This window comes from Melanerpes formicivorus, unplaced genomic scaffold (assembly GCF_026170545.1).
Source record: "Melanerpes formicivorus ecotype bairdi unplaced genomic scaffold, bMelFor1.0.p_v2 SCAF_36, whole genome shotgun sequence".
Classification (NCBI taxonomy): Eukaryota; Metazoa; Chordata; class Aves; order Piciformes; family Picidae; genus Melanerpes; species Melanerpes formicivorus.
Window position 1 is genome coordinate 7,608,372 of NW_027142388.1, and position 27,750 is coordinate 7,636,121.

General features: G+C 44.1%; 1 protein-coding gene across 1 annotated transcript in view; it reads right to left on the minus strand.

The window, feature by feature from the left end:
- Positions 1–25,344, minus strand: part of AACS (acetoacetyl-CoA synthetase) — a 44,999-nt gene extending 19,655 nt beyond the window's left edge. Inside the window, exons 1-6 of the mRNA XM_068157431.1 lie at positions 25,094–25,344; positions 21,931–22,034; positions 17,230–17,350; positions 14,291–14,404; positions 4,678–4,775; positions 292–406 (exon numbers count right to left, since the gene is read on the minus strand). Of these exons, the coding sequence (XP_068013532.1) occupies positions 292–406; positions 4,678–4,775; positions 14,291–14,404; positions 17,230–17,350; positions 21,931–22,034; positions 25,094–25,211 (670 nt within the window). The 5' untranslated portion in view covers positions 25,212–25,344. The remainder of the gene's footprint in view (positions 1–291; positions 407–4,677; positions 4,776–14,290; positions 14,405–17,229; positions 17,351–21,930; positions 22,035–25,093) is intronic.
- Positions 25,345–27,750: the final 2,406 nt, after the last annotated feature.

A 27,750-nucleotide genomic window follows, 5' to 3' on the forward strand; every position in this document is an offset into this window, starting at 1 on the left:
TGTCTTCAGCAGTACTTCACTTGGACTTAAAAACCTAAACAGTATCACTAGTCCCTGCTCCCCCCCCCCCCCATACTAACACTGCAGACTCATTTATGATGCTGTATTTATGCTAAGCTAGCAAAAGACTGTTAGAATTACACAAAACCCGGGGGTTTACTCAAATCAGTTCTGAAATTCTAAGTGGGCAGAGATACTGTAAAGGAGGAAGTGTCACTTTAGTGGCAGTGCAGAGTTTGAGTGCCCACAAAACTCAGCTTAAGCAAGACTAGATGGTATGTAGTGAAATACCTTTTACCACACTAAGCAGCTTTTCCAAGTGGTTGTGTTCCTTGCCATTGTATATAACAGCTTCAACAGAGAAGATGAGCTTAGGTTGAATTTGGGAAAATCTGTCCAGCACACCCTGGGGACAAAGAGACAAGGTTTAAAAAAAAACTAAAGTAAATGCTGCAGTAAGAAAACCTAGTGGATGCAAAACACAAATCTCAACTCAAGCAAGAAATTTGGACAGGAATTGGCAGGAAAACTGGAGGACAGCCTGCTTGCCTTTCACTCAAAGATTGAAGTGCAACAGGTTTTTAATCTGTTTCATGACCCCCAAATATATCAACCAAAGGATCAAGTTCACAAAGTTCTTTAACCAGCTAAAAATTAGATGGGTCTGTAAGTCTGATTCTCAAGATTAAAGAGGTTAAGCACCTGTGACAGGAGCAGGAGCTAGGCACTTCATTTACTTGAAGGTTCACAAGATTTCTGTCTGCATCTGCAGACAGGTGCTCTAGACATCCTTGTCAACTGTCCCCAGTGCTCCTTTGACAGTGCCCTGGTAGTTTGAGTCTGCATGTGTGGAACCTGACAAGCATCTGTCTTCTGGAAGATGGATTTATCCTATGGTAAGGTGGCACCCCACACAAACAAGCAGCTTTGTTCTGCTACAGTTAACGAAAGGAAACTGCAGCCTGTTACAACTAGATACTGAAAACACACGCCTCTTAGCAATAAACTACCACAGCTCCTTTAAAACCTCTGGGACAGGGCACCTTCAAATGCTACATTTTCCGGTGTCTCCCTCAGCTGACACTGTTTTCAGGTATTTACCTTAACTATTACCACACTGGACAGAAAAACCCCTCTGGCATTTATAGTTTTTTCCCTTTCAAGTACACTGCATGCAGCAGCCTACCAGAAACAGATCTTTGTGTTCAGCAGCAGGAAAAAAAATCCTTTTAGTAAAAGCTCTCAGCACACAGTAATGCTCATCCTTCTCTAGCTACATTACTTGAAGCATTATGAGCTACAAGATTACTCAAATACTGTAAAATTGTCAGCTACCTGTTCAGGAACAATCTCCTAAACCATGCTGCAAAAATCAGACCTCAGCCACATGCTTATTCTTCCTGCCTCTCTGTATTCTTCTGTCTCCTGCTTTGCAGACCAAATGAGAAACAAATTACCAAATCAAAAGATCAGTGCAAAAACATCACAGTCAACTAATCTTTGTTTAACTCCTGCTTTGCAAGCTGGACTTGCCAGAGTTGCAAGAAAGCCTACTGCTGAAGTACAGATGTTCTGTCCCAACAACTTCTCTATGTTGTCTTTCCAGGAAGGCACACTGAACACCACAGCTTAGAATCAGGCACATGACTGAATGTCAGGTTTAGCTTCATGAAATGCAACTGTCTCTGCTGAATGTCACTTAACAGCTTCCTTGCCTATCACCTGAAGACACATTTCCTTTTCCTTGCTCAGATCATAAGAAAACACAGTGACAACACACTGACATCTAACTATGAATTAGTTTAAAACAAAAATCACCAGAGCCTGTTTTGGTGGCTGAAGAGGTTTTCAAGAAGCCCTTGACACAGTAGCTAGCAAAGTCAGAACTGTAGATTTACCTAGTACATTAAAATTACTCTAAAAGGGTATCAGAACAGCTTAGATTGGAAGGGATCTTAGAGATCATCTACTCTAACATCCCAGCCATGAGCAAGGACGCTTCTCAACTAGACTCAGCTGCTCAAGGCCACATCCAACCTGGCACTGAATGCCCTCAGGGAGGGGATATCTACAACCTCCCTGGACAACCTGGAGTCCCACCACCTGCATACTGCAAAATTTCTTCTTAATGCCTAGTCTAAACCTCCTCTCCCTCAGCTTAAAACCATTCCCCGTTGGCCTATTGCTAGACACCCTTACATAAAGTCCCTCTCCAGCCTTCTTGTAGAATCCCTTCAGGTACTACAAGGCAGCTAAGGTTTCCCTAGAGTCTTATCTTTGCTAGACTGAAGAACTCCAGCTCCCTCAGCCTGTCCTCATAGAGGAAATTTGATTTCATACCTCTACTATTTTGTACCTTTTTCAAAGAACAGACCAAGCAGCCAAAATATACAGTATGTACGTGTTCATGCTGAGCCCAGAGCATACATAGCCCATATCCACACTGCCTGATGTTGAAAAATGAAGACCAATGAGAAGACTAAGGGTAGTCTAACAGGAGAAACAAATCTGAAGAGAAGTGTGAATATGAAACAGAAATGACTGCAATTCTCAGGGTCTTGCTGATCCTGCTAACACACCCAGTTGGATTCATTGGCACTGGCAGGATCAAATCCCACAGGGCTGCCTGGCATGATACAAAGGCAATACAAACAGATGGAACATGTAATTGCTACACTGGAACTTTAGTCCAACCAGATGGCTCAGCAAAGAAATTGCTTTCATGAAAAGCCCAGGTATTCCAGATATAGCTCATTCTATTATAGGAGCCTCAAATCCAGTATGAAAAACTGTGCAGGGCCCCAAGAATAGAGCTGCACTGACTTTGCAAGGGCTTACACCAAAGGTTTCTCACATAGCTCCAAGAGCAGAGCTTTTTAATCTTACATATCCCTCAATTTCTTGTGCACAGGCATAAGAGAACCACTTTCCTATTAATATACATAAATGGGTAACAGGGAGTAGAGAAATGAAGCAAAAGCTGCCAAGAGCAGCATTCTGCGTGGGAGGGAGCTCACTGGTGCTCTGATAGCAGACTTCCTGAACACTGGATGTATGGCATTCAGAGCCTGCAATGTGTAGGCAGTTCTGAAAAGTGACATTTCTAAGCTCCACAAAAACATATATACACAATTGGATTGGAAATGCTGAAAACACCACACTGCTTCCCAAAACAATAACAACAAAAAGCAAATCTTCATTTATGTTAACAGAGCTAATCCAAACTGCTCAGAAGGAGGAATATCTTCTCCTGAGGGTAGAAGCCAATATCTCTAAGGACCTCTGCTGATCTCCCTCAAGATTTGAAGATTTGAATTCATGCCAGCACATGCTGGCAAGCCTAAGGAGAATAAATGATCTCGATGGCACTGCTGCTCCAAGGCTAAGTTTCATTTAAAAACTATCACAAAAGCTAAGTAAAGCTGGGCACTGAAAATAACAGCACGCCGCGGACAGAACACAGAGCCGGACTCTGTAACGCAAGCAAAAATGAACAATCTTCCCCCAGATGAGAGCTCAAATCACACTGCAAAGAAAATACTCCATACTGTCATTTTCTGAGCAAGCAGAAAATATTTGTAGAACAGATTGATCATTACACGCTGTAATGAGGGGTTTTTTTTAATCAATTCTTTTTTCCCCCAATGATATACCCTCGAGTGGAGGAAAGTGGAATGCTGCTGCCCTCTACTGCTGCTCCACAGACAACAGTTTTGATGCATTTAACCAGCTACTGAGGTTAAACACTAGATTGAGGGGCTAAATTACCTCAAACCTGCAGTATTTTCAGTGTTCTTGAGGCACAAACAGTACATTCTGCAAATGCTTTCATACAAACTTCTCAATACAAGAAACGTTCACTCCATTTCGGAAGTGATTTGTATCTGTTGCTGCTTATGCAATGATGTGTGCTAAAGACTTTCCAAAGGAAGCAGAGCATATTCCCAAAGCTCCAAGGTACATTGTAACATCTGTCTGGATATCATGATGACTTTTTTTTTACACCATGTTTTACAGGCAACATTTATTCCTATGCTAAAGGGAGTTAAAGAGGTTAGTGACATTAGTCTGGGGTTCCTCATCTTGTTGGCAAACAAAGCCTTCTGGAAAAGACCACCTGGAGGGTTTCTCTGTTTACCCACACAAGAAGCAGAAGGGATTTACTTAGGCAAAGAGATTGCAGTGTGGCTAAGCAGGGTGAGGAAAGATTTGGGAACAAAAGGGCCAAGACCCAGCCCCATACCTGGACACATTCAAGATCAGACTTGATGTGGTCCTGGGCACCCTGACCTTGCTGGAGATGCCCCTGCTCACTGCAGGAGAGTTGGACAACATGACCTTTGTGGCCCGTTCCACCCCGATGCAATCTGTGAAACTGCTGCATTTCTGCTCAGCTACACATTTGATATGGTAAGAGCCCACCAAGACTATGGATTCGGCCTGAAAGTGTCTCAGCAGTGAGTTGGCTAAAGATGTTCAAATTACTACACTGTAAGTCACCGACCCATCAAACCGCGGGTTTTCCTTCAGTTCGTGGTAGCTGGGAAAAAACAAACCCTGGCGGTACTTGGCCGCGCCAGGAGGTGGCAGTAAGGCTAAAGTGACAGTGTAACAATCCCCACGTTTCCCTGAGACGGTGCTAGCTTTTCTGCAACATGCACTAACAAAGCTACTCACGTTAATGCCAAAGTCTGGCGATGTTGAGCTCCAGATAGCACCAATACTTGCAGCAGCCAGCATTGCTTCCACTGCATGAATACTGTTTGGTAAGTAACCTATGGCAGAATTTAAATGGTTAGAGAGAAAGAAACTAACATGTATCAAATCTTACAGCAAGTATGGTGTATATAGTAGCCAGCTTGAGCAGATTGGGGAAAAAAAGATCCTAGGCTGAAGCATCCTTTAAAATCTTCCACACAATCACTATGTCCTCCTCCCCTGAAATCAACAAGGAATTAAAAATATTTCCCTTCATTCAAATAGTTTTATATCTACAAATGTTTCTGCTTAATTAATGAGACTTTCAGGGTAAGAGGGCAGTAGGCTGAAAAGAGCAGCTGGGAGAGAGAGCAAGTTTGTGGATTGAAGAGGGTACAGAGAAACTAAGAATGCAGCAGCATACAGGGGAAGGCTGCCATCAGAAGAAATAAGCATCTGGAAGATTGTAAATACTCAGTTCAAAAGCAGAGATTCAGTTTTAAAGCTAAGCATTGCCTGGCAGACACTGGCAAAGTCTTAAACACAAACAAGCAAAACCAGTGTCTCAGCTGATAAGGGAATAATACAGCAGGACAAGCCCTGCAATATTTCCCCACAAATGCAGCTCGTCAGGTTTATCTCATTAGCTTGCAGCGAGATTTCAAGATTCAAATTCAATTTATCAAGGCACACAGAAAAAAGACTTATGCCAAGAATGCTCTATTTTCTGTGGGCTCAATTTCAACAACTCTCTAGGAAGTGCTGGGTAGCTGAGATTGACTTTCAACTGATGAGAAAGCAACCCATAAGTGAAAACATACAACTGAAATTCACAAATCACACTGGGGTAGATGATAAAAACCTGGACTTTCAGATCAGCCTTCTTAAGCAACTAAAAAGATGTCTAAGTACATTTAAAAAGGCACACAAAAGGCCTACCTGCGGTACTTGGATACCTACCTAGAATTCAGGATCTGAAAGCAAATTTACATGGCAATAAAAATGCTTTCCAAGGCAGTTATCAAAAGTGGAGAGCACTGACAGATCTTGGACTGCACTGCAAGTTGCAGGTGCTCCAGAAGTAGACAGCAAAAAAAGCCTCACCAGTCCTAGGCACTTTTCAGGACAGGAGCTAAGATCACAGATCTTACTAGCAGTTTCTATCACATTAACTATATCAAACAGAGGGTCACTGAGCTTCATGTTTGCCAGTTTGCCTACAGAGCTTGATCAAACCTACCCTGTCCCAATTTCATAAACAGACTTTAAAATTAAGCCTTGAAATGGAGATTTTTCTTCACAGTTGAAAAATGAGCTAGGTCAGTTTCTTATACCAGCTTGCCCACTTCAGTTAATCTGTAAGATGCTGTGCTTTCAGGAGTAGCAACTTGGAAAACAGCATTATGACTGAAGCCCAACAATTTCTGGGAGGGGAAACAACCCAGAAGAGAATAAAAACCTCATAGCATGTAAAAATATAAATCACTTCCTAGAACCACCCACACTTTGTGGCGTTTTGTTTAGCAAAGGTCTAAGTACCTAGAGTGCAGTAAAACCTCACAACCCATAAAGGAAGTTTTTATTTTGCTATTTTTCCCTTGGGGCCAATATTTATGACAGCAGGTACAGTATCCCAAACTTTCAGTGATTTTTCTTTGAAGAGGCATCTTTCTCCCTGAAAAAGAATTTGAAACACATGAATCAGAACAGACTGAAATGTAATTTTGTGTGATGGGAGCAAGATTTTTTAACTGATGACAAAGATTTCCAGTGAGCATTTCTCAGATGGGATTATCAGGGGACCAGAGTACAGTGGCAATCCCATGCAGAGCTACAGGCTGGGGTCAGAGTGGCTGGAGAGCTCCCAAACAGAGAGGGACCTGGGGGTGCTGATCGACAGCGGCCTGAATATGAGCCAGCAGTGTGCCCAGGTGGCCAAGAGGGCAAACGGCATCCTGGCCTGCATTAGGAATAGTGTGGCCAGCAGGAGCAGGGAGGTCATTGTGCCCCTGTACTCTGCATTGGTTAGGCCACACCTTGAGACCTGTGTCCAGTTCTGGGCCCCTCAGTTTGAGAAGGACATTGAGACACTTGAATGTGTCCAGAGAAGGGCAACAAGGCTGGGGAGAGGCCTTGAACACAAGCCCTATGAGGAAAGGCTGAGGGAGCTGGGGTTGCTTAGCCTGGAGAACAGGAGGCTCAGGGGTGACCTCATTGCCCTCTACAACTACCTGAAAGGTGGTTGTAGCCAGGAAGGGGTTGGTCTCTTCTCCCAGGCAACCAGCACCAGAACAAGGGGACACAGTCTCAGGCTGCGCCAGGGGAGGTTTAGACTCAAGGTGAGGAGAAAGTTCTTCACTGAGCGAGTCATTCGTCATTGGAACAGGCTGCCCAGGGAGGTGGTTGAGTCACCATCCCTGAAGGCATTCAAGAGGGGATTGGACGTGGCACTTGGTACCATGGTCTTGTCATGGGGTCTGTGTTGATAGGTTGGACTCAATGATCCTCGAGGTCTCTTCCAACCTTAGTTATACTGTGACAACTGAAAGAGGTCTCTCCATGCTTATTACCTTGCCCTGGCTTACATGCCCCAACTCCACTACCAGCAAGTTCTTTTCACCACTCCTATGAAATCTCAGGGTAAGAGTATAAATCTTAGAATATAAGTCTTCTTATTGTGAGCCAGACAAATCATTACTTTCATTTGTCAGTTGGCTTTGGGGTGGTTGGTGGTTGAGTTTGAGTAGTTTCAGTTTTGACTGATATCAGCCAAGGCTGCCCAAAGGTATGAGACACAAAGCAACTTACGTTTCTGTACCCTTACCCAACCACTGCAGGCAGTCAGTCTGCTCACTCTCTGGGACTTATTTTATTTGTCCCAATCCCCAACACCAGATATTGTGAATAAAAATGTGGGGCTGCTGTCGACAGAGATCCTCCAAACACAAAGAACTAATGTTTTTTTCTCTCAACAGCTCCTAAGTGACAAGCTACCTACTTCTCCAGTCAAGTCTTCCAGATTAAAACTGGATTCTCAGAAAAAAAAAACCATTTATTTCTCCCTTTCTTACATCAGAGATTCTGCAAATCCATTGCAGCAACTGGCATGTAGGTAAAGTTCCTTGACTGTGCTCAAAATACCAACTGATGCCTTGGCATTCGGTAAGCTGACACAGATTGCAAGTCCCTAAAACTTGGTAAAAAGGAATGTTGCTAACAAAGGATGCAAATTCCAGTGTTTGTAGCTGGACTCATATTGGAGGTCATAGAACAGGGACCTAGGTACAGCAGCTCTGCACTATAGAAGAACAACGGTACAGCTAATTTAATCACTCACCACATTTGATCACATTCTATCTAGAGTCTCCATGTTCCTTCATACAATAGTTCAGCAAAGAATCAAAGCTACCGTTTGGCAACGTGGGTGAAGCCTACAGAAGATACTTCAGTCTCTGTATCTTAACTTACTCCTTTCTTGAAGCTGGTAAGATAGGTGGAAACTGCCTTTTGTTTCTAGAAAAAAAAGTATCTTCACACCCTCTGTAGGTGAACTAAAAAGCAGTTGAATGAAGGGCTCATAATACAGACACCAGAAACACTATGAAGCCAGTGCATGGCACACCAAGCAACACTCTTCCTACCTTATATATATATAAAATCTCCCCAAGGAGTCAAAAACAAAAGCTTCACTTTGGCATAAACCAAATCTAAGCAGGACAAGTGATATCTTCAAAACATTATGGTTTGGTTTTTTTTAAGCAGCCCTTACAGCCTGATCTGCTCAGGACATTTTCTGTCAGTTGCTATTTTCTTAGTCTAGCAAATGCTGATATTAAATTTAGTTTGTTCATTTGTACCATTGTGTTTGTCTGCTCCTCAGGTAAAGCACAATAGTCCAAAAGTTTCTGGTATAATCATGCTGGAAACTATGTCAAAAGCCTCATTTCTCAGACTGCAGAGAACACACTCCTTGCAAGCATCTAAGGCCTTCATAAAGCAGGAAAAAAAAAGGGTATTTGGAGGCATCCAAACATTCAGAGTCATCTGAATGAAAAAGTAAAACTAAAACACTACCTCAAACTTGATGCTGCCAAGATTTAGTCTGAGCCTTGAAAGAATGTATCAGGAGGAAGGAAAGTAGAGAGATGCAACTGATGGGTCTTCTCAACAACTTGTACCATTGATCTATACCAGGCCTCAAACAGAAGAGACAATTCAGAGACTAGATTTCCATTTTCTCTTTGATGTTAACAGGGCATTTCATGCTCCTGTAGGACTTAAAAGTGTCATCCTACCTAACATTACTGTGGCCTGAGACTATGAGTAACAGGCTAATCTTCTTACAAAGCTAGCTTTAAAACCCACGTAAGCAACTAGGGCTAATACAGTTGCTATAGATAAAATACCAGCTTTAAACAATGTAATTCATTGAGGTTTTGTTGAGCATTTTGTGTGTGAACACATGGGGAAGATTAGTTTAACTGCTGACTTGTAGTAGAACAAAGCTGGCTACAGGGATATAATAGAAGCAACCTATCCAGAGATGAAACCCATGGATACTCCCAGTTTTATTTTTCCCCCCCCTGCTGCAGCCATTGTTATTTGCCAAAGAGATGGCCAGTGAGAGACCAGGAGCACTTCCCACATGGAGCTTGCATTAGGCATTGCACTTCTCTTCCAACAGCTCAGAGCATCACTGACAACACTGCATGGTTTTAGAAGAGAACTGTTTCACCACACACCTGCATCAGTTATGTTTACTATTAAGCCCTATCTCCTTAAGTGACAGGAAGAGAAGACTAGGATGAAATCAAGACGAAAAAGTGCTGACACTGCTGCTTGTCCTCCCACATTCACCCACCTCCAACTTTAACATACTATTACTGTTGTGATGAAACCATAAATTGTCCTGAACAAACTAGGGGACATTGAGTCTAATGTGAAGTTAGAGCAGTCTTGTCCTAGACACAGTAGAGCACAGAGATGAAATTCCCAAGAGAAAATGTTAATGGTTTGACGTGTAGTTCTGACAGCTCAGCACTAGGTGACTGTTAGGGAAAGTGGCAACACAGGACACCAGAACCTGGCAGGCTGACTAAGTGTTAGGCAACTGTAATAAAATTAATATCTCCATTCTATTTAAAAGCTGATTTTGCAGAAGCAGTAAAAAACATGCCCTGTGTTGCTGCTATAAACCACATGAAGAACCACCCTTCCTTCTGCCATCTGCTGTACATTTTGGAACAAATTAGGTCCCATTAGATTTTGGCAAGCTTTGGAGAACCTGATCTTCAATACTACAAGTGGGTGCACACTCAAATTTTCCCATCCAACAGTTCACAGCTCTCCCTCATTGCAATTTGGGATTTGGAGAAAAGCCCACAGCCTCAACCTCTGACTGTAGTGTTATGGTTCAGCTCTTCCTAGGACTGCAAATATCCCCTGGCACAGGAAGGAATGTATGAAATACATATTTTAAATTGGTTCTCAACTTATATGTGTGGATGTATAAAATTAGATGAATTGCTGTTAAAAACTCCACTGGCTTTCTTACACAGGGAAGCTCTCCCTATACACAGGCTGCTGCCCAAGGTAAAGCAATCTGTCACACAGGAGTCTAGAACTGGAGGCACCAGGGAAGGGGGAACTGCACAACAGCTCAACTGATGGGAGTTGATATGGGTTCATCTGACTGAAGATTACAAGGAAAAGAGTCTCTCACCAGCCAGGGCAAGAGAGCAGAGTGGGGAAAAGGTAGAATGTGAGAAATTGCCCAGAATAAAATGTAATAGGTGAAAAACAGATAATTTAAAAAGCTCTACCAGAGCCCAGAAGGGATTTAAAGGAAAGAGAGGTTGCCCAAATACATTAATCCTTTCTGCTATCAAGGTAAAGGGCTTTGTAAGGACTGCAAGCTCAGTACAAGGCTGCTCCCAACAATAAGCCACAACTGCTCATTAAAGATGTGCTTAAGCTATTGAAATGCTCAAGGAGTCCAGCACAGATACTTCTGCCCAGCAGCTGGGCAGAAAGGGCTGTGTGGATGTGCCAGACAGGAAACTTTTGCTCAGGAAATGCACAAAAAGGCCAAGGGAACAAAACCAAAAAAAGAAGAGGGAAAAAAAGGTGCAGTTTACTCAAACAATGAGAGCTTAACTCCAGAGATTTAGGGAGCTGGGATCCAGATGGTATTTTTCTTTGTGCTTCCAATGTATATTTTCTTTTTCACTTTTTTATTTGTTGCAGGATTTGTATTTTTCTTTACATAAGAGTGACATCAAATAGCCTCCTGAAATCACTGAAAATCCTTCCAGGGATTCCATAGAAGAGAATGTGTGTGTTGACTCCCAAAAACAAGGCACAGTTACAACCCTGCCCCTTCTGTGGAAGGAAGCCCTGACACTGAGGATGAAATACTGACAGCAATTTGGAACTGCTATCTTCCATAAGCACCAAAAAAAATCTGGTGTAAATAAACCCAAGCAGTACCTAAAGCATACTCTTTTGTTCACTCTAAATTATCAACTGTAATTCCTGAATTTCAACAAGAGGTGAGCCAGCTGCCAAAACAAATTCGAGTCAGCCACACTCTGGTTGTGCTAAGCAAAATACAGTTAAAGGGAACTGTTACTAAAATATTAACAGCATTTTTAGCTTAATTATTTTCACCACTGACTACAGCTGCATTCCAATAGCACATTGTCTCCAGCTAAACAGCACATTTCCCCTGCATAGTACACTTTAAGAACTGCTCATGAGACGAGCACAAGATGACAGCATCACATGCTGCCTTTTCCCAAACAGTTATTTCTAACTGGATTTGATTAGAAGTGTTCTAGGGGTGATAATCAGCTTGCAAAAGCAGGACTGTTTTGTGTTCCAAGGTGTGAATTAGGGTCTCATGTATATGAAATTCTTTATTCCTAGCTCAGAATTAATGTTCCTATTAAATGTGACTGCACCCAGTCATACTTAAACTGTCACCCTAGTGAGCAGTATTTTCTTCCCAGGTATTAAACCTCTCTAATTTAGCCTCAGATATTAATATGTTATGTCTAAACAGCAGATTTTAACCTCAGAAATGGGACAGTAAAGAATAGCAGGTTTCTACTCCCAGGAACACACCAAAGATACAGCTGTTGCCATGAACAAGTCCATAGCTACTGTTCTCCCCTACATCATCACCTCTTCAGTTATGAAAACATAGCCAAGCATTATTCTGCATTGTCCACAACTTTCCTACACAGCATTTCATCATATTATGGGATCTGAAACTGGTGCAGAGCATCCTTTGACACTTACACAAGAGATTTAACCCTTCAGTTCAGCATAGCCTGGAGAAGAGGAGGCTCAGGGGTGACCTCATTGCCCTCTACAACTACCTGAGGGGTGGTTGTGGCCAGGAAGGGGTTGGTCTCTTCTCCCAGGCAACCAGCACCAGAACAAGGGGACACAGTCTCAAGCTGCACCAGGGGAGGTTTAGACTCGAGGTGAGGAGGAAGTTCTTCACCGAGTGAGTCATTCGTCATTGGAATGTACTGCCCAGGGAGGTGGTGGAGTCACCATCCCTGGAGGTGTTCAAGAGGAGACTAGACATGGCACTTGGTGCAATGGTCTAGTCATGGGGTCTGTGTTGATAGGTTGGACTTGATGATCCTCGAGGTCCTTTCCAACCTAAGTTATACTGTGATAATCAGCAATACATGAAGAACTGATATGACTTATTTTTGAGACAATAAATAATAGTGGATTAAATCCCCACATGCAGTCTACAGAACAGAGCATGTGAATTTTTGTACACAGTAGGAAGAGAAATTTCACTGCAAAGGGAGTGTATTGAGTGTGCTTCACAATGACAAGCAGCATTTAGAGAAAGCAGCAGAAGGAGTCAACAAAAACCTGACTGGGACTTTGATTGGTTTCCTAATGTCCAAGTTTCCAGGTAAATGCAGAACTATGAATTGTTTTGCCAATGTCCTTGCAGCAAACACACAAACCCCACTCTTCCCACTTGGTGTACACAAAGGACAGATTGCAAGAAACAACATTTAAGTTCTAAATATTCAAGGTTTTATAGAGTGTAAGCTTTCCTATTCATTAGTTTGGTTCCAGGCTGCTGCTCCTTAACAAGTCCCTGGAGGTGTTTAAGACCAGGCTGGATGAGGCTCTGGCCAGCCTGATCTAGTGTGGGGTGTCCCTGCCCATGGCAGGGGGGTTGGAACTAGGTGATCCATGTGGTCCCTTCCAACCCTGACTGATACTATGACACTAAGTGAGATAGGAACATGACAATGTTAAGTTTGAAAATGGAAGTAAAATTAGAGCATCTTAAGTTAGTCTTCATTCAAACAAAACTTTCCCAACTTCACTGGGTGGTTCACACACAATTAAGGATTTAGCTCTAATTCTATGTAAAGAACAAGCCACCATCTGTGACAATAAAGTGTTCAGTTACCAGTTCTAGAGAATACTCACACCACATGCATGAAGCATGAGCTCTCCAGTATATTACACATTTGTGGGTTTAATAATAATGCATGTCCTTATGTTTTTGAAAACAGGGGTTTGAGTTCTGGTTTGTAACATCCAGAAAACAAACCAAATGGTTTCACCATAAGAAGTTGCATCATAAGAATTGACACATACTTAGAATAATGGCCAAGTATTGCTCAAAGAACATCATTCCAGTAGTAAGCTGGATAGGCACCTCAGCAGAATTACCAGGTAGGAGTGAAGGAGCCTCAGGGATATTGCAGCTCTGACTTGCATGACACTGACAGAATTACAGAGCATGTTACAGAGCACGTGAAGCACAGAGGCAAAGCCGCTCAGCTGGAAGATCAAACCTAGCCGCTCAGAAATAAATGGACTGAGGCCAGCTTGAGTAACTCCTTTCTATGCCTGGACTGTATACTGTAAGAGCTGTTTACAAGACAAAAGTGTTTATATAGAAAAATCCACATGACAGTCTTATGACAGGAAATACTCCAGAAAATTCTGGGAATCACTGAACAGATCACAGGTTTTTAACTACTGCTCTCTGCATTGGTAAGACTTGAATGGGTACTGCTCAATGGCTGTTCACTGCCCCACCATTCTGGAAGATACTCCTTGCACAAGCATTGGTGGCAGAAGGTAGTGCAAGTGCACTCCCTCAAGAACAGCAGCTCAGTGTAGTGTTACCTGAGGCCATAGGCTGGGTAGCTGCCAGCTAGCACAAGAACCACCAACCTGGGACTGTAATTTCCAAGACTCTCTGTGGCAATCTGCCAGACCTATGGAGTCAAGGCTCAGCTAGATACAAAAACTCCATCATTTCTGCTTCCACAGAGGGCTTATGAAGCAGACTTCAGTGAAGCTATGAATGAGGTATTTTCCTTCTCCCTCCAGTGCCAGAGAACTTGCAGGCTAATCCCACCTTCCTTCCCTCTAGAAGTGTATTTCATGTAAACATAAACATAGCAGCATAAAAGCCTTTTCTTCAGAATGTTTCTGTCAAATGGCATTCCATAATCATGCCTCTATAACCCTGACTACTCACTTGCATATTTCAAGAAAACTTCACCTCCTGTCCCTCAAAAAAGTTACTCACCCACAACTCTGTCTCCTACTTTTACTCCCATCTTCCTCATGGCTGCAGCATACAAAGCTACAGCTTGTCTCAGTTCTTCAAAGGTAACTTTCAGGATTTCTTCTTTGCCTTCCTCTGAGAAAAAACAGAGATTGAAACCACCAGTCAGAGATCATGCATTGCAACATTAGTGTCTAGTACAAACAACTAATTCTGGAAGGAAAAACACTAAACAATACAAAACAGTTACAGGAGAAAAGTTTCCAGTGATAATTATACTTTGTCAAGGTCCTCTTATGCCAGAATAAGCTTTCCTTTAATGGAATCAAGTGTTAATAGAATTCATTCAGTAGGCACAAAGACATTTAAGACTGGAACCTACATCTACAAAAACAAACTGATGACTGGAGAAAGGTGTGTTCTGTAAGAGCATTCATGATGAATAGTAACCTTGGTGAGTGCAAGCTTTCTAACTTGAAAAGAATAACCTCATTTTCCCTTTTTGCTCAGTGCTCTGATCAGGTCTAGGAAGCAGCAAAGTGCCAACTGTAGCCTTTACTGTAACAAGTCCCTGTTGCCTAAAAAGTGATGCACATAGTTGTTCAGGCCTGACATTCAATGTGCTTTTTTAACATCTGCATTTGCCAGCATACCACAAAGCAAACTAAACTGGGCTCCATTCACCTCTGAAGTGATTTTCATTTTCATACTGAATGTCAGATGTTACATAAGCTGTTAATAAATCACTGGTGCAACAAGATGAGCAAACCTCAGTGTTATGAAAGGCAACGTTTTTCATCAGCATGACTCCTGCAAACCATTTGGCCTGTCCTGTTCCCAGGATCCAGCACTTATGGAAACACATACACCAAGGATATCACAACAGAAGTCTACTGCATGGCCTGGTACTACAGCAGGTCCTTGAAGAACTGCCACCAGCCTCATTTCTGTCAGCAGGGAACAGTATTTTCACTCTTTTGCCTCAGACTTCCATCCCAGTAAATTTGGGCTTACATGGAGCAAGAGAGCAGGCTGGGGTGGGAAAAAAGTCACTGCAGAGACTGCCAACAGATTCTGTCCCCATAGAACAACAGGAAACAGAACTCTGATCTTGCTCCATGATTAAACCCCCAGGAGAAGGGAGGCACAAATGAGAGACTCACAGTGGGAGCCAGCGACAAGTGAAATTGTTTAGTAAAGTCACATTCACGTGCCCTGTCACAGCCACTCACTCCCACAGAATCACCCCTAGTGAATACACAAGCCTGACACATGTTCCCAAAACCCCACTCTGACCTAGCAGTGAGGGGTTAACAAAAAATACTCTGCCTTAAGAGATCTTAAGAAGATTAAATACAACAGAAGGTCAGAAAGAAATGCAGGTGGAGATCTGTTGACTGCAGAGAAGTGTTCGCTCCAGAACGGATGCGGTAGTCGACTGGAAAATAATTTGGGTCCTTTTGGTACCACCACCTGTGATTGCATGGCACAAGGTAGTGAGTGTCCAATATACCCCACAACTTACTAACAAGAAGCAAGACCTACAGGGACAATGTCATCATATTATCAACTTACTGAATTATTTCCTCTGACAAAATTTCTCCACTAACTTACACTGAAAGTCTTTAGCTTGACTTCAGGCTGCATGTTTAGCTTTCAACATTAACAAATCAATCATGTCAGTTCTACATGCCATTTAGAGCTGGCTTACTAATCAGTGCTTGGCTTTCAGCTGTTGTACAAGATGTACTTAGCTGCATAGATTTATTTTTTCCCCCCCCTCCATTAAATAATACCTAAGAAGCTTTTCTAATAGTCTCAACATTTGAAATCAATGAGTTCACCACTTTGAAGCCAGATTTCTGTTACAAGCCTCATTTCCATCAGACTTCATTAGATGAATTCTTACTACAAAAAATGGGTTACAGTTTCCTCTCCCCCCCCCCATTCTCTCTGAAGTGGTAGTTGATAAATGATCAGAGAGGTTTCTTTCAGTACATCTAAGCAGTAAAACACAACTGGTAAGTACTTCTTTAGACTTCAGATTACTGAAGAGGATTCTGTTGTCTCACTTTTTAAAGAGCTATCAGAACAGCAATACATGTAATTCAAAAGACAGAGCTCCATGTGCCAGAAATCAGAAACAGACTTTTCACACAATCAATCCATAGCTCTGCATCATTTTCTCTGCTAATGAATTGTAAGACTGCATTGTTTATTGTTAAGGTATTAGGAAGCATCACCCCTTGCTGAATCTTATGATAAGGATTAGGTCCTGCAAAAGGGGAGCTCAGAACACAGCTCCCTAAGGAAACACTCACATACCTGCACAGAAGCTAAGCCCATCTAACAGAGATTAGAATCATTTTTTTAAGTTAAAGTCAGCAGACATAGGCAAGGGACTCTGTACTAACATTGCCATCTTCATTATGAGTATATAACCAGATTTTACTAGACTTTCATCTTCTCCAACATAAATTAAGACTGATATCTAGTCTTCCAGGAAAGTGAAATTCCAAGTCTCCCATACACCTAACTGTACATCCCCTCTGTACTGCCAAAGCAGAGTTCATTCCTACCTACACCCCAGGTAGCCCTTAGTTTTCCTAAGTCTTTTGCCTTAGGAAGAACAACAATGAGCAACAGTGCCAAAGATACCTCCTGAAAGCAAGCATGAGACAAGTATTTGACAAATGTGAAGTAACAGCTCAAATGTTGAGTGATGTCAAACACAGCATGATCTCCACTAACTTAATGCAGTTAAGCATTTGGTTTGTCAAGACCTTTCCAGATCTGTATTCCCAGAGCATGTTTTGCAGCACTGTATCACAGAGTTACTGGCTTCATTTTCCTCTTCTCCTCACCCAAGTCACTTTATTTCAAGGTTTCATAAAAGGCAGAGCTGATTTATGAGACCTAGCCCTCTGAACTATAAATACAAACCATTAATCCTTTCTTACTTGCTGCATACAGGGCAATCTTGTCATTGTCCTTGTGCTTCAGAAGGTTTTCTGCATAGTTCAGACGGCTTCCTTTAAACCATTCTGGGACATCTGCAATGCTTTTGGAAGTATCAACCACCTGTAAAAAGAAAAAGATAAATACATTTGCTGGAAAACTGTAATGTACTTTATTTTCCAGAGCCTTGTACAGAAAACAGCTAATTAATTCCAAGCTCATTATATGCTCCATTAAGCAAGAATCATCTCTCCTGGCTTACAGATGGCAAACAGACACTAGATCTGGTAATTGCAGGCCTGGAAAGAAAATTATTTGTCAACTGTCACAAGCAAAAACATTAAAACAAAACAAGAAAGTTCCCTGCTGATGGCTTTACCTTTGGACCAGCCTTAAGCACACAAGTGAAGCAAACCACAATGACTACATCCAGACCACAAGATACACAAACCACAACTCCCACTGAGGTTTTGCCTCAAGAGGGACTGAGCAACACCATGTTGCAGCTCCCTACCAAGAATGTGCTCCAGCCACCCTCTTATAAAAACCCAAGCAAAGAAAGGTGGGAGCACCCATTGTCCTCCAGCATGAGCCACAACAGAGAATTAGCCTGGAGAAGAGGAGACTCAGGGGTAACCTTATTGCTCTCTACAACTACCTTAAGGGGGATTGTAGACAGGCAGAGGTTGGTCTCTTTTCCCAGGCAAACAGCACCAGAACAAGAGGACACAGTCTCAGGCTGTGCCAGTGGAGGTTTAGGCTGGAGATTAGGAGGAAGTTGTACAGAGAGAGAGTGATTGCCCATTGGAATGGGCTGCTTGAGGAGGTGGTGGAGTCACCATCACTGGAGGTGTTCAGGAGGAGACTTGATAGGGTACTTGGTTGCATGGTTTAGTTGATTAGGTGGTGTTAGATGATAGGTTGGACGCGATGATCTTTAAGGTCTCTTCCAACCTGGTTTATTCTATTCTAATACCAGGAACCTAGACAGTGGTAATTCAGATTAACCCTAGACTAAATAAGTGAGCTCTATAGGCAAATGTAACAAAAAAGTGCAAACTCTTTATTCCAGTTCTCAGTTGTTTTAAGCTGCAGAAGACATTTAAATATTCATAGGTTCATTCACAGCTCACAAGTACTGCTACTAATCTCCACAAATAAATACTGCATTACAAACTCAGCATTCACACTCCACCATCCTCAATTTGCTGTTTTCTCAAAAGTGAGTCCTATAAACATCTAATAAACCCATATTTTAAGCAATTCCCCATTTAGGGCTAAGACATGCAAAGAATTGGAAAATGCAATGGAAGGAAAGCACAAAAATATGTTCAGCTGAAAGGACTTCCCCTCCCCCCCCCCCCATGCTGAAATAACTAATTTGTTACCCCTTAATAAGTCACAGTTAAGACTATACCTTTAATAACAGTAATATGCAAAGAGCCTCTTAGCATTAGCCCCAAAGACAGGTAAATGCTTTCCAAAATGCCCCACTCTTCAAATTGAAGCTGTATTTATAGCTGTTTTTGAAAGCTTCAGTCTATGCCCTCAGGTTCTCTCTCATGGATTTCACATGCAGTACAGAAAAAGCATGCTTTTGGACCAAGCAAAAGGCTATTCTGAAAGCTAGCTAGGCCTCAAAATGCTTCCCATTCCAGCAAGCCTAATGTTTCTGTCCTTTGAGATGTGCAGTGCGTGTATGACTGCAGGCAATCAAAAATTCACTTTAACAGAAGTTCAAGTTCATGTGGAAGTGCTCTGCTGTAGTAGCTTCTTTCAAATGAATTTTAAAATGGGAACCCATGACTTGCTCACAACAATTAGCTAGAATTGAGTTACAACATTAAGTTGTCACCTCAGGCTGCAGAAGTTTCTTTTTTATGCCAAGATATACTGCTGCACCCTTAAAACTGACTCATTGCCAACTTCCTTCACTTGAAGGGAAGCGAGCAGAACGTTCTCAACATTTTCCAGGACAAGAATCTAATCTAACTAATTTTTCCTAAAGTGGAACACTCCTTCAAAGCATAAGATGCTGGAGTCATATACTTGGTGATTCCATTATTTTCTACTCAGGTAACACCTATGATTCCTGGTCAAGCCTATTCTCTCTGGTAGTGCTACTTTATTATACAGACAACTTCATCAAGCTCTTAGGCAGAAGTTCTCAGCAAGAAACCAATTGAAGGTCAAGTGGAAGATCCTAGTTGTAGCAAGTCTCTAAAAATACAGAGCTGGGCAACACACCTTTCACTTCATACAGTCCCAACAAATGCTCAGCAAGTCTACAGGAAAGAAGTGCAGTCTGCAGTACTGACTAAGATTTCACTCCCACACAGCAGTACTAAGGCATGCATGACCAGAGTGTGGTCAGGTGAACATCCAAAGCATCAGCTGTACTCCCATGACACCAGCTCTGCAGTTGCTCTTCACAGCAGCTAATCAGTGACTACCTTCCCAAGGCTCAGCAGCTACAAATAACAACCACATTCCTCTGCCCACACCTACCACATTTCCCCATGCACTACCATGCTCCAGAGACTGCTTGCTTAAAGCAGGGACTTGAGAGTGGATCTTACCACTAGCATGAGGCAGAAAATCATTGCCCTACTGTGATACATGTGATATTCTGCATGACCTGCTGAGCATAATAGCATGCCCCATGAAAACCTGGAGTAGGTACTACCAGAATGCTCAAAGCAGCCAGCTCCTCTGCAGGAACAACAGCTGTCAGGTGCTTCTTGTAGTACAAAAGGAACTAATTTTAGGCTCTTCATTCAAGATCACCAGCTACTTGTAACTTGACATAATGTCAGTGCTGCCACATCAGATTTCTGTGCAGTGGAAGTATCTTCATTCTTTTCAGAAGTGACGTGAACATCAATTGCTGCAGAGTGACACAAGCATGTCTACATCAAATACTTAAAGCCTTTACTAAAGTTGGAATGAAACACTGACTGCCTGTCTTACACATGAAGTTTTATTCTTCCTTAGGACAACCTGTGAAAGTAGAAACTGTTTCACCAGCTGGGAACAGAGAATTAAACTCTAGTTCACAAGAAAATTATTTTCCTCAAAGCATAATGCTTACTTCCAACAAGCAGCAGGGATCAAAATGAGACACTTTCAAATCAAACTTTTCATGTCTTCAGCTACCACAGAACAGCTCAGTTACTGCAGCCAGCCTTTCCTCCTGACATTCAACAGAGAAGGACCAATAGTAAAGATCAAAGCAAGTCAGCTCTGAGGCTCAAAGCTGAGCCACACCTTGAAGCTGACACTATGCTGACACTGAAGGAAAGTCAGAGGCAACCAGCAGTATCTATAAAGAGGAGATCAAGGCATCTTCTGCAGCACTTTCCTACCAACTGACTCCACCTCTCCTATTTTGAAAATCTCACACCACAGCAAGACCCTTGCTGAATGGGTGCACAGGGACCTAGGAGCTCACAAGCAGTCTAATTAAAGCCCTCCTAGACATGCCCATCTTCTTGCTTCTCAGGAAACACATTTTTAGGCCACTGTTGCATGCTTCAGTCCCCCTTCCAGCCATTGGTGATGTCTGGAGAGGCAGACTTCCAGGAGTACCAGCCCTGCAAGACAAAGGAATAAGTGTTACTGTCCAGCTTGCTCAAGGGTGCACAAGAGCTCCTCTGAACTGCTTGCTCAGGGCAATTTGTATCCATGTGAAAATTTAGAAAAACAGCCTTACTAACAGCACAGAGTATCTAGAGAAAACAGCAAGCACCCAAATACAACCTGCATGGGTTTTGAACTACCAGCTACAGAAAAAGAAATGCAATTAAGAGTTCACAATCTTCAAAAAGCAGGAGAGTTCTTACATACTTTCTGAATTCACTCTTCTAAAGGGTGGGTCACATTAAGACACCTGAGCATGCAGCTTCATGGCAGGAGGAAGAGCCTTATCTATATCATGCAGTAGAAACATTTGTAGGATGGGAAAAAAGGTCAAAGAAACTTACCAATTCCCTTTGCAGAACTGCCAGTACTCTGAGTGTTCTTGAAATAGATGGTCTCCAGGGATTAACAAAGAAGTCCAGTCATCTCTAAGTCTCAGGAAGGTTCCTGTACATCAAGCTTTTCAAGTAATTAGTCCATCTTCCTCAGATGGAACTCCACAGGGTGATGTTGATGTCCCACAACTGTAGAAGGGCTCCAGCTCCATCCTCCATTTGCAAGAGGAAGTCAGCTTGATCTCAAACCACCTGTGGCACGGTCTAGTACTCTGCCTCTGACTGCTCAACCACTATCATTCCCTCAGAGATATTTCAAGCCTCCATCTGACTGCAGAGGCTTCCATAACCAGTTCTACAAAACTGGAGTGGAACAGGTGTGCTTACTCAGGTAAAAGTGACTCAGGGAATATAAACATGAACTTGACTTCATGCCAGCACTTACAGACTCTCTATATTCTACCAGCATAACGCAGCATATGAGATCAAACAACCAGAAGGACACTACAGTAGAACCATTCAGGACAACAAAGCTTGAGTATTTCACTGTCCTAAAGCGTATTATTTGCAACAGAACACCACCATCCATCACACCAGGAAATTCAGGACTAAACACACTTGACAGATTCTCCATATCACTTGCAAAGGGTTCCAGGAACAGGTCAAAGGATTGACAGTAAAACTGGTTTATTTCCCCCTTGTGATTGTTAAAGACAAACACACACTTACCTCGTCATACAGGCGAGAGCAGACAATGTTGCTGTACTTCCAGAATTCTGCCCAGAAGTCTGAGAAGGATTCCACTGACCACTGGTACAAGTCATTGTAGTTGGCTAGAAGTAATAGAGACCAGTTAGCATTATGCAGAGAACTGCAGCTGCAAGGCAACCCACAAACAGGGATATCCCAGATAAGGAAAATTTGAGGCTAAAGGAGCCAGCAAGATAAAACTGATTACATAGAGCAGACCATTTCTGCTCAGGGCAAGTGACTGTAGCATCAAATAATAGTCTGCCTGAACATCTGAACAGATGGCATCATTTCACCTGACTGTTACAAGCCATTTGCCGCCACAGACAAGGCCCTTTTCTAGTAGCTCTGTGCAACACCTCCCCCCACCCCCAAGTCAGTGAAACTGAAGGCTACACACTTGCTGACACTTTCACTCCCTATCACATCATCAACATACTGCTTTCATAGAGCAAGAGATAAGTCAGTCTCTCTCACAAGGGACAGCTACTGTACAGTTCTAGTTCAGGACTAGCACAGACCCCCTGAGATTACCTAACTGTAAAATCAACAACACTGTTAAAGGAAGCATGCATTTTTCCCTCAGTAAATATGGGGTCTGGCAGATTGCAGCTTAACCTCTTCACACTAAAACAGCATTAAAGTGAAGCAACATGTTTACTAGCTGGATATTAAAATCATGACCTGGCATTAAAAACATGCAAGTGAGCAGTTTAAATCCTACCCAACTGAGACACAAAGTAACTTGAGGAATGCATATCAGAAAGCCCAATTGAGAATGAATAACTGAAGCCAATTACTCAGCATCAGCTTAAGTGGCATGCCCTAGTCATGTCCACGCTGTGTGAAAGCTGCACCAGCAACCAAACTGAAGACAGGTATCTGCCACCAGTGACAGTAGAAACAGTTTCCTGCTCTGCCAACTGTGTTTCCTATTTGATGCTTTCAGCTAAACCACTCATTTTCTCCAGTTAGCTTTGGTTTATCACCCTGTTATCCAACTGACTGCTTCATAAGTCATCTTTGCACCCTCTTCCTAAAAGGAGCACACCTTCCAGCTGTATAAGCTGAAAGCATTCAAAGCAGTCTCTAAACTGTTACTCACACTTTATCACTACAGTTATTTCCCCACCCCGTCTGTCCCTTCCGCAGCTTACATCACTCAATCTTTTCCATCAATGCAACATCATTCCCCAGGGACTACTGACACAGTAGAAGCAAAGGCAAAGACTCTTCTCCATAACTCAGCTTTTCTCTGTGTCGCCTCACTCTCAGCCTCCTACATTCCTGTTTTCACTCTCCTTCAAAGTTATTCTGCACTAATCTGTACACTGCATATCCCACAGTGTGGGGATAAGACTTTACCAAAGGGAAGTTCAAACATCCATCTCTGTTCAAAAACACAATTGTATCACAGTGCTCCAAATCATTTGATATACCCAAGAAGCCATAAGTCACCACTAATTCACTTTCTTACAACACAAACAGTTGGTTCTGTCTTATCTGTACAGTTTGTCTGCAAATAAGCTTTCGCCTGCAAGCCCTTCAGGGTGCAGGCCTGTTATTCAGCAATTAAACATTACATCTGGTTACTACACTTTCAGGGTTGGGCCTCTAGAGCCAGGTTACCTAAAGCATTATATTGCCCTTAGCTCTCCTCAGTCAGTCCACATCTTATTATTAAAGAATCCATTCTTAGTTGTTGAATAGCACACAGGCCAGTGGACATCAGTTCAACTTTAATGGAAGTCGATAAAGGTTTCTATATTTGCACAGAAGTCCACTTCTGTATGGAAGCAGCCACTTCAAAAAGGGGGTGAAAAGAGTTCCAGTTATTACAGCCATAAGCAGGGGCATACGAAACTGCATTCAATCTTGACCATGAGTACCAATGACATAACGTTCCTACTGAGGAGTTAGCTAAAATCCTGTAGTAACTTGCTTCCTATGTAGGAGTTAGATCTGGCTGGCCAAAGTAGTAAGTTCCCAGTCAAAGAGCTTGTTTCCCAGACTTGAACAGCTAGAAGCAGTGGATACATTGTGACTGCTCAAGAATGTTGCCACCTATACCACTGGCACATTTCCACTGAACTGACAAACTTGTCAGGACACTCGCCAGAACTACTCCTTCCCGCCCCCCGTGAGACAAATGGTTACAGGAAAGTTACACAAGCAACTTGATCCCCAAATACTTAGGAAGAACAGACAGCACAGTCAGAACTGTAGGGTTCAACACCCACACGCACTGAAGTCCGTCTGATTCACCATGTAAGCAAGCCCACACAGCCAGCACTACTGACTTACTGAAGAGATCACCTACAGACATCAGAAAAACACTCTGGGTTGAAAGACACCTCTGGAGGGCCAACACCATACTCAGAGTCAGGTTAAATCAAAGCTGACAGGTTGCCAAGTCAATGGGCTGCAGACCCATTCACAACCATGTAAGTATTTTAGTGAGTACAAAGCAGAGCTTGATATTCAAGACCTCAAGCAGGTGCACAGCAGAAACACCTTCATTTCCACCACCAAACCAACTTATGCATCATCTTTGACTTCCCAGCATACTTAAATACTACAAAAAGCATACCCTTCATAAGTACAGATGAGCATAGCCTTAACTCAAGCCTCACACACGGGTTGTCAAAGCACTATACTAGGGCGTTCCTTAGCCTTACAGCCACGATGGCAATGATCCCTCCTTCCCACGTTTCCTTAAGACACTAAGTCACTTCAGTACTGCTGCTCATCCCAGAAAGCCCTGCACAGAGGCCTTCAGCTGTGCACCTGAGCAGCCAGGAAGCACACCGCTGGTACCAGAGCCGAGGCTGCCCGGGCTGACATCCAGCAGCAGTAACCGATAAGGCTGTTTGCATTTCCCATCAGTACGTACCTTCACACTGAGCGAGATGCTGCACCAGAGACCTCTGTAGGAGGCACAAGCAGAGCATCCATCTCGCAGCCTAGACTACTTTGTCTGCCCCTGGGAGAGGGGAGCCGTTCGAGCACCCTAGGGGCACCTTGGTCCCTCTCTAGCGGTAAAGCCACTCCCAGTCATGCGGAGTCTCGGGGATGCAGAGACCTACCAACCCCCACAGCCAGAGCACGACCCCGAGGGCCTCCCCTCCCGCCCGGCGCTCACCCAGGCGCAGCCCGCAGCTGTTGGCAACGGCTGTGCGGAACCGGTCCATGTGGGTGTTGCGCTTCGTGTCAGGCTCCCACATCACCTGCGACTCCATGATCTCGGGCTCCCGGGACATGGCGGCGGCAGCAAACGAGCGAACCGAGTAACTGTCCGTCCCGCGGAGCGCCAACAGTGACCCCACCACCCCCCAGCCTTGACTGCAGGGCCCCTCCTCTGAGCGCACGCTTTAAGCTCCGCCGGTCCCTACCGGGACGCCTCACTCCGTAACCTTCCGCTGGAGAGAAAAAAGTGCGGGGCGTTGCGCCCCGGCCCCGCCCGCCGAGGGGGCGGCGAGCACGGCTGAGGCGTTCCAGCTGATCCCTGTCGCCCCTCCAGTGGTCCTCGTCTGGAGAGCGCGGGGTCACACCCCACACACCTCTGGCCCACTAGGGAGAATGGTGGAAGGAATGATCGATGTGGAATGGTGTGCAGCTGGCGTCCAGCCATGGTGGGGCTGCGGCAATGCCCCTCGGGGCTCAGTCTGCCAGGCAGGCTCTCACCTCGGGCGGCTGCGGCCTTCCCGGCCCCTCCCGCCAAGGAGAGACCGCGGCCTGTCCCCTGCGGATACCAGGGCGCGGCCATCGCTTCGCGGCTTTAAACGGATCGCTGCACAATCACCACCGCTTTATCGTTTTGTCCGAGAGCAGTCTGGAGAAGCCTTCGCCGAGAAATGTCTTTGACCCAATAAGGAGGCAAGAAGCGCATTTCCCCACGGCCTCGCTAGCCTGCTTTTGTAACACTCACTGCCTGTCTCTTGCACCTTGGAATAAAATCGATTGCTTCCCTCTCTAAATGTAAGGTCTGCATCTTACCGGTAGTCACCGTATGGAAATAGCTCTTAGCCAAGAAGTGGTGGTAATGAAGTGTTTAATGATGACCCACCAGCCCCTGTGTACCTATACACGCTGCTTATGTAACTTACTTTCAAGGTCGTAATTTCCCTTCTAATTCGTACAAGCCCCCCAAAAATACAAATTTGATGGCGAGCTGTACAGGTGTATGGTGTAAAATATAATAGGAAAATACCTGGAGTCAATAGTATACTTAATAGAAACTGCATTTAGATTTTCATGCTACTGTAATGCTACCTTATTAAATGTACAGGCCGTGGCACCATGACTTGAACAATCTCCAGTTTTCATTTCCCTCAAGGAAAGCCGTACCTGTAGTGTAATTTTAAACAACTCTTCCCCAGAGTCCAGAGGACCTGGAGAGGTCATGGGTGAATCAGGACACATTATCTGGCTTTTTTTTCTGTGCCTCCCTTGCTTTGGCACCGGTGCTCAGAGAGGTCAGTGGAGGTGTGAAATCCACGGTCAAAGCCCAGAGATAAGGGAGGAACACAGGATGCATGTCCGAGTGCCTGGGCCCAGGGCATTCTGCCTGTTCAGCTGGGTCTGGGAGCCAGAGCCTGTGGCAGAGGAAACAAACTGCCCAGAAATACATTTCTCTGCATGCCTGCAGACAAAATGACTTTTGGGTGTTTTTTTTTTTGCCTTACGGGTTGTGGTGACATTTGTTACGGTAACAGTGTTATCCAGTGTGGATATATTGGGACACAGTACTGCGGCGCACCTCCTAGGGTCAGGTTTCATGAGGGCATTACCTCCCATACCGCACTACAAGCCCTCTACCAGGGATCTCCAGAGCAGCCCCAGCCCCTCGCAGCGATTTACCCCCCGATGTTTTACCCTCTGTCCCGTTACGGGGTACGAAGGTGAGATTTGGCGCAGGTTTACTGCAGTTCTCCGAGAATTACACCTGACGCAGACACCTGGCGAACCTGTCATGATGCGCTCTCCGCGAGTACTGCCGGCAAACCTGCAGTTTCCCATTTTTACCTTACTCCCCTTTCTTTTGGCCCCACTGCGACACCGTCCCCACTTTGCCCCACGCGTACCCCGAGGGAGCCACGGCCCCAGGTCTCGCCACCGCCCCTCAGGCGGCGTGGGACCGGGCGGCCCCACGCTGCGGACGGATCCCGCGTGGAGCACGGCGGCCGCGACACCGGCGCGCCTGATTGGCTGCCGCGCGCCTGGCTCCACATCAGCCCAGAGCCCGCTCTCCTCACGGCAGAGCTGACGGCGGAAGAGCTGACATCAGGGAGGGCCAATTGGTGCAAAGGTTTCTCGAACGCTCTTATCCATCCACCAATGAGCGGCCGGAGCTGAAGGAGGTGTGCCCAGTCAGAGGAGAGCTATCATGCTGCTCAGCGGGAGGGGTGGGGTGTTGGCGTGGTTCCCCTCAGCCCTGGGCTGAGGGCCCCGCGGTACCTCCTCGATGCCGAAATTACCCGAGCTAAGATTTTAAAAAGCAGCAGCAGAACGGCAGCCTTCCTCCAGCCAAAGCAAATCGAGCATCTAAAGTAAAATGCGCAGCCAAATCACCTGCGGAGGGACCCCAAAATTCTCTCACTGGTCTGAAAAAGGTGCAATTTAAAATGAACTGCCCCATTTACTGTGGGAGGAGGAATTTGGTAATAAAACTTGGGCTTTTAGGAAAGCCTGACAGACCTTCTCATTTAGCAACAGCAGTTTTACTGTTGCATCCTTAGAGTGGGTTATGCCTTCATATTCCTTACCCTCCTTCCCCTGCTTCCAGTTTTGCCTTATCCA